At 33.8% G+C, this 7893-nt stretch overlaps 1 protein-coding gene across 2 annotated transcripts; it reads left to right on the forward strand.

The window, feature by feature from the left end:
• Positions 1–2451: 2451 nt before the first annotated feature.
• Positions 2452–6931, forward strand: LOC136226107 (3-oxo-Delta(4,5)-steroid 5-beta-reductase-like). 2 transcript variants are annotated; one of them, XM_066014438.1, is made up of 3 exons: positions 2452–2983; positions 5331–5427; positions 5545–6931. In XM_066014438.1, the coding sequence occupies exons 2-3, from the start codon at positions 5389–5391 to the stop codon at positions 6748–6750; spliced, it is 1245 nt and encodes a 414-aa protein (XP_065870510.1). In that variant the 5' UTR covers positions 2452–2983; positions 5331–5388; the 3' UTR covers positions 6751–6931. The 2 variants fall into 2 exon arrangements, with proteins under 2 accessions (XP_065870510.1, XP_065870509.1); XM_066014437.1 differs by lacking the exon at positions 2452–2983 and having other exon boundaries at positions 5094–5427.
• Positions 6932–7893: the final 962 nt, after the last annotated feature.

Below are 7893 nucleotides of genomic sequence, written 5' to 3' on the forward strand. Positions count from 1 at the left end.
TTTGTCATAAAACACTAAATATAACTAATAATTTTTACCCAACACAATAATTTTTACCCAACACAATATTTATTCAACAAAATAATTAACTCAATATTAAATATATTATAAAGTCCATAAAACAATTTCATTTAAATACATAATATTACATAAAACATAATTAATGTAGCAAATCAAATAAAAGATACAATAACATAATTAAAGAAAATCATATTTCGACTCGATGTGTGCGCAAATTTTTTTGTGTCGTAACAGTTGCTCAACATCCATTCCCGAAGTATCTTTGTCGAGAATTTCCAAATCTTTTTGTTTCATTTGTTGTTCTTGAACCCGAAGAAAATTTATCCCCTGTTGCACTAAATCTTGGTTTGTTTTAACTTTTTGCAATTGTATTTCTTTATAGAATTCCTCATCTATATTTTGGGAAGATCCACTCGCTTTTTTTTTTCCCTTTTGCCGCTTTCTGGCCTATTGGACGTTGAGGAAATGATTGTACATCATTGCCACTTTCACTTGCTGAACTGTAATGTCCCGATGCAGAAAGTTTCGTTCTCTTTGAGGAACCTCCATCATATTGTTTTTCTTTAAAAGCGAGTCATTTAGGTTCGTTTTTCATTATTTCCCAACAATGAACAAATGAAAATTTAGAGCCATACCTTTGAAGGTAGAGTTGTTCGGCCTTCTCAATAATTTGTGCATCGGAATGGCCGCTCGGTTTCAAATGAACAATCTCGACTAAACTCTCTTTAATCTAATCCGGACTAATTTATCAATAAAAACATGGATCGGTAAAGGAAAGAGACCTATGATACGTATTTCCGTTTGATTTTGATGTTTTTTGGACTTTTTTGCATCGGATTTTGCTGTTATTCAAAATCAGAATCGGGACATGGGGCATGTGAAGATCACGCCGTCACCTCTGGTGCGGCGTATGAACATCACGCCGCACCACAGGTGAAGGCGTGATAGCCTCACCACAGGTGACGGTATGATATTCATACGTCGTCACCTGTGGTGCGGCGTGAGGTTCATACGCCCTCACAATGGTGACGGCGTGATGCCCATACGCTCGTGTGGCGTATGGGCTATTTTTTTTTAATTTAGTTGAATTTAATTAATTTTTTGTTATTTTTAATTTGTTTAATTTAGTTTAACTAAATTTTTATATTGTAAATTTAATTTGTTTAAGTTTAGTTGTTGTAAATTTTATTTTGTTTAGCTAAATTTTTATTTGGCTGATTTATTTTGTTATTTTTAGTTAATATTTATTCATGAACTTATATTATTGTTACGGGTTTTAATTAAAATTGTATGTTATTTACAGGTTTTAATTAAAATTGTGTAGTTTGAACACGTAACAGGTATTTACGGGTTTAATTGAATAGCGGACTAATTTTTTTTGCCCTCCCGACACGCGGGCGTGTGGCTATTACGCCCCACCGTGAGGTCGGGCGTGTGGCTATCACGCCTTACCGTGTGGTCGGACGTGATGGCCACACGCCACACCATGTGGTCGGGCGTGATAGCTACACGCCCGACCACAAGGTGAGGCGTGTGGCTATCACGCCCGACCACACAGTGAGGCGTGATAGCCACACGCTCGTGTGTGTGGAAGGCAAAAAAGAGGCTTTTTCCACCCAAAACCAATGAAAGGGCATTTTCGTCCTTTCACGGGGCTAGGGGTGGGAATTTGTGGCTAAGTATAACAACACCCTATTTTTATTATTTATTTCGTAGTATTACTTTAACGGATATGCTTTTTGAATTTTATCTCCCCGATTTAATTCACGAGTACTCTTACCTGTTAAGAATTATTATAAAAAATAAATGAATTGCAAAATTAACAAAACACAACTTTAATAAATCATCCACAAATTTAATAAACATTCTAAATTATTCTAATTATAAAAAAATTAAGGTCATGTTTGGTTCAGCTGTTAGCTAATAGTTGTTGCAGTTGTTGTTAGCTGTTTGCTGTTGCAGTAAGCTGTTAGCTATTTGTTATTAGCTGTTTAATTATTAGTGTTTGGTAAGATTATATTGAACTGTTGCTGTTCGGATATAAAATGTTTAATACGATGTTTTAAATTAATCAACAAAGAAATTATAAAAGGGATAAGGTCAAAAAAATATTCATAATATTTACAAGGGAAAAGTACAAAAATAAACCTTGTGGTTTGGCCCATTTTCGAACTGCACCCCCGTGGTTTAAAAGTTTGCAAAGTGGTACCATGTACTTCATTCCGTTAGCAAACACATACCAAATTGACTAACGGTGTTAAAAGTCAAAAGGAAAAGAGTTAATTTGATCCTTATATTTATTTATTTTTATAAATTGACCCCTTTATTATTTTATTATCACAAACAAACCCCAAAATAAAAAATAAAAATCAAATATACCATCTTTTCCATCTTTTTTTAATTTCTTTTTTTTCCTTCTTTCTCTCTCCTCTCTCTTAATTTCTCTCTAAAATAAAGCTACCACATGTTCCTTTACCATAGATAATAGTTAGATTGAGAATTGAGAAGTTCATTATTGTAAACGACCTAAATCCAAGAACAAATCCAACTCAAATCAACTTAAATCCAACTCAAATCAACTTCCTGCTAAGTACGGGATCAACATTTCTTCCAGCGCCATTCTCAAAACTCCACTTCACCTCCACAAACTCATAAAAAAGCCCCCCTTTTACCTTCCCATAACCCTAATGTTCCTGAACCACTTGATGCAACTACTACTGTAGCTCCAAAACCTTCGAATGAAAACCCCCCTTTAAAACCCAGTGCTTCAATTGCTGTTCCTACTGTTCATCCCAATGCTAGTAGTGGATCAGGTTCACGAATTGATGATGAGAATCTCGATGTTACGCTGCAGAATCGCATGCCTAGTAAGGTTAATGCCGTCGAAGAGAATCCAGCTTTTGTTTCGCCAGAAAATTCCAAGTCCGTTCCTCTCGGACGTTTCAGATTCTCGCCTGGATCGGTAATTTTACGTTTTTTTTTTTGCATTTGAATTGGGTTGTTGGTTAACTAGTGATGGATCCAAGGGGAGCTAGGGGACCTGAGCATCCATTCTAATCCCCATAAAACTTCATAAAAGCTGTGGAGGGCAGGGGCGTAGACAGATGGGGGCCTGGAGGTGCTAGGCTCCAGCTGCCGGAACCACATGTTCGTATACAATAATGAGCTTCTCAATTCTCAATCCAACTATTATCTATTGTAAACGAACATGTGTTAGCTTTATTTTAGAGGGAGAAATTAAGAGAGAGGAGATAGAAAGAAGGAAAAAAAATAAAAAAAAATGGAGAAGATGGTATATTTGATTTTTATTTTTTATTTTGGGGTTTGTTTGTGATAATAAAATAATAAAGGGGTTAATTTATAAAAATAAATAAATATAAGGACCAAATTAACTCTTTTCCCTTTGACTTTTAACACCGTTAGTCAATTTGGTACGTGTTTGCTAACGGAATGAAGTACATGGTACCACTTTGCAAACTTTTAAACCACAGAGGTGCAGTTCGAAAATGGGCAAACCACAAGGTTTATTTTTGTACTTTTCCCTATTTACAACTAGAAGCAATTTTACTCTTAACATCTACAATGATATAATTTTACCAATGTTATCAGAACCGGACCGGACATCAAACCGAATTGGTAACTGGGTCACGGGTCACTTGGTCGGATCGGATGGCTCGGATTGATCGAACCGGATGACGTAATAAATAAATAAATAATATTTACATATATTAAATATATATAACTAATTTAAAATTAATTTTATACATTATATATATCCAAAATAAATTATAAACAACATTTGGTTTGTTATTTTTTTGTTAATTTGAGTCTTAAATATATGACAAATAAATTAAGTTCAGAATAAATTCAAATATATCAACGTATTCTATGTCATGAGATCTTTTTAAAAATATATTATAAACTCAAAACGGACAAGAAATGAATGAGAAGTTGATTCTTAAAGTGAACAACTTAAAATGATTTGGAAGAAGTTAAAAGGAAATTAAGCATTCACATCCCACATAGAAAAGAAAGGAGAAACTTAACTAGTTTATAAGTAAATGATATTTACAAGCCTTTAACTAATTATTAGGGAAAATGCTCTCTCATTTACACATATGTTATAAAACACATATATTTTATTTTTATTCTACACCAATTGCACATATCATTTACTTCTAAAAAAATTCATATTTTTTTTATGATTTAATAATAAATTTCAAAGTTAATATTTATAAATTCGGTGAAAAATTTGAATTTTTTGTCCAACTCGTACAGAAGACAATCTATTGTGTTCATTTTTTTTTAAATTTCACCTCCAATCATATGTTTGTGATCTGTTACAAATTATGATAAAATGATGAACATGTGAAGTGTAGATAACAATATTCATAACTAATAAGACAATTTGATTAATTATTTCTTAAATTGACTCAACTTGTCAATGTTAGGAGTAAAATTGCTCTTGCATGCCAACGTTAGGGATATAATTACATCATTTTAGACTTTAAAGGTAAAATTGCTCCTTAGAGGTATTTTTGCACCTAATGTGTTACATGCAAATTAAAAATAATCTAGATAAAAAATAAAATATAAAATAAAATAAAAATTTATTGAACGCATCAAAACTTTGTTCTTCCGGTAATTATGTTGTAGAAATAGGATATCACATAGCCTTTATTCAAAAATTATGTTGTAGAAATATAAATAATGTTAAAAAAGAAACATATTTTTGTGAAAATAAGAAAGATAATTTTGTCAATAACAAATAATTATTAAATAGGTGTTTATAAAAAGCTAACAGAAGCTTTTAGAAAAACTCCTAAAACACTGCAGTTTCTAGAGAAAATGATAAACGCTACAATTATATAAATCTAACCAAACGCTATATTTACCGCGGTTTGGAGTGAAACACTAAACGCTCATCCGAAAAGCTGAAACAAACACCTCCTAAAACACACTAAAAACTAAATAGTTAATTTCATGAAATGACAAGCTTTATTTAATATATAGCGGGTAACAGATAGCAGGTAGCCGAACGGGTATTTTCATACCCGTCTCACGTAATTTTTTTGAATCTCATACACATCTTAACCTTTTTATACATGGTTCAAGTAATCTCATAATAATCGGACAGTACTCTTAACCATTACCATCCATACTGCAAATTTGAGCAAACTAGATGTCATTTTCGGAATTATCCAATTTTTTCAACAATCCCTAATTTGGTTATAAAGCTATGTTTGAGCAATAATTGAATTATAGATAGCCGTTGAAATGCTGACCACATATTTGGATATTAATTGCAGCATATAAATCCACAGCTTCATCAATGACTTCAGTACCGATTTCTCTCAGATCAATTCAATGAACTGGTGGTGGTCAGGCGCCATTGGAGCAGCAAAGGCAAGTTAACTTCACCACCTCAATTTTCACTTTTCTAATCTTTCTTTCAATTTGATTACAAAGGATTCTAACTTTAATTTGTTTTGCTTTCATCCAATTTGATAAAATGCCTAACAGAAAAAATTCGATGAACAAGATGATAACAATGCACCAAGAGAGTACCAAAGTGTAGCTCTTGTGATCGGAATCACAGGAATCGTCGGGAACAGTTTAGCTGAGATTTTACCTCTTTCAGATACCCCCGGTGGCCCCTGGAAAGTCTACGGCGTTGCCCGTCGCCAACGACCAATCTGGCAGGCAGATCATCTGATTGAATACATTCAATGTGATGTCTCGATTGAAGAAGAAACCCTAAAAAAGCTTTCACTAACGGACATCACCCACATTTTCTTCGTAGCTTGGGCAAGCAAAAGTACAGAAGCTGAGAATTGTGAAATCAATGGCTCAATGCTGAAAAATGTGCTGAAATCAGTGATCCCAAATGCAGAAAATTTGCAGCACATTTGTCTACAGACTGGATCAAAGCATTACACGGGTCCTTTCGAGTTATTTGGGAAATTTCAACCTCATGAAACTCCGTGGCATGAGGATCTTCCCCGGCTGGATACAATGAACTTTTATTATACACTTGAAGACATATTGTTTCATGAAGTTGCCAAAAAAGAAGGATTGACATGGTCAATTCATAGGCCTACTGCGATTTTCGGGTTTTCGCCTTGTTCATTGATGAATTTAGTGGGTACTTTATGTGTTTATGCAGCAATTTGTAAGCATCAAGGGCTTCCATTGATCTTTCCAGGGAATCGTGCTTCCTGGGAAGGGTACTGGTTCGTGTCCGATGCAGATTTGATAGCTGAACAACAGATATGGGCAGCAGTAGATCCTAATGCGAAGAATGAAGCATTCAATTGCAGTAATGGAGATGTTTTCAAGTGGAAACGTTTGTGGAAAGTGTTAGCAGATGAGTTTAAAATTGAGAATTATGGGTTTGGGGAAGATGATAAGAGGTTAAGGTTAGATGAAATGATGAAGAATATGGGGGGATTGTGGGATGAGATTGTTAAAGAAAAAGAGTTGGTTGATAGTGAGGTTGAGAAAGTAGCAATTTGGGGGCTTCTTGATCTGGTTTTCAATGGGGATGGTGGATTCATGGACACTATGAATAAGAGCAAAGAACATGGGTTTTTTGGTTTTAGAAACACACACAAGTCTTTCAAATATTGGATTGATAAACTGAAATCTCATAGAATTGTGATCAACTTTGATATAGTGATTGTCACATGCAATAAAGAAGGAGGACTGAAATGGTTATTAACCAGCTAGCCAGGTTGTTTATGTCTTGTAGTAGTCTTTGTTATATGTGTTAGTTTGTTATGGGTTATTGTATTTTTGCTTTTGCTATTTTAGTTGTATTCATAAATATTGGGCAAGCTGAGCTATATTGTAACCGTTTTATGACCTCAATAATGTATTACAATGTTTGTATATAGTTCATGCTTTTGGAGAGGTTATCTAGCGATGAAAAATATTATTCCTATTTCCTTCTATTTTCTTTCTTGCTAAAGTTCAACCTGATTCTCTATGTTAGAGACCTTATTCCTGACATTGGTATCAGAGATACTCATTTCTCCAGCCAACTTGTATGGTCAACCAATCATACAGTAAAACTAGAGCAGCAACACGAGCTCAAGTAGCCATGGAAGCTTTAGAACCCTAGTTGAGGGAGTTCACTATCTAGTTTTATAACCGATCGGAAGCATATCAGGCTCATTTCAAGCCATCCAAACAACTCAACAAAAGAGGATTGAATCTATTCTTTTAGAGCAAAACCAATTAAGAAAATATCATATGGCTTCTCAAAATCTCTTGAAGATTTAGTTCACAATTCACAAACTGAATTCAATTTGTCACCTCTCAAAATATCCAACCTAAACATTGACTCAAATAAGGGAACTCTGGGCAGTTTCCATGTTTCCTATTCAAGAGAATCTAATATTACCAAACCTCAAACTCCCATTCCTACCCTTAACAAAATACTACCCAAACATGGCCAATATATCATTCGCCCCTGAACTTGTCTAAAAAACTTGATTGAAATTTAAAATGTTTCGATAGCCATTCAACTTATTTAAAATGTTTTGATAGCCCTCTTAACTTACTTAAACTTTTGTTTGGGAGTTTGGAGGTTAATGGAGATGAGAGTTAAAGGAGGTAATGAAAAGAGAAGGAAAGTGATTGAAAGGAAAGTTAAAAATTAACATTGTTTGAGAGTTTATAGAATGTAAATAAGGTTAAATGTTTAACTTCGTTTGGGAGTTTAAATATGGAGGGGAAGTAAAGTTAAATTTACTCTACTGAGACAAACAATTTTAAAAAACTTTACGTTAGTCCCATTAACCCCCAATTTGGAGGTTAGAGGAAGTAAACATTTAACTCCATTAACCTTCATTTACTCTAAAAAAATAA

The sequence above is a fragment of the Euphorbia lathyris genome, chromosome 4, assembly GCF_963576675.1.
Source record: "Euphorbia lathyris chromosome 4, ddEupLath1.1, whole genome shotgun sequence".
NCBI lineage: Eukaryota > Viridiplantae > Streptophyta > Magnoliopsida > Malpighiales > Euphorbiaceae > Euphorbia > Euphorbia lathyris.

What these genes read in the sequence shown, in the direction of transcription:
- LOC136226107 (XM_066014438.1), top strand. Translation starts at nt 5,389, where the DNA reads ATGAACTGGTGGTGGTCAGGCGCCATTGGAGCAGCAAAG. An exon ending in GCGCCATTGGAGCAGCAAAG is followed by an intron (nt 5,428 to 5,544) that starts GCAAGTTAACTT and finishes AATGCCTAACAG; the next exon opens with AAAAAATTCGATGAACAAGA.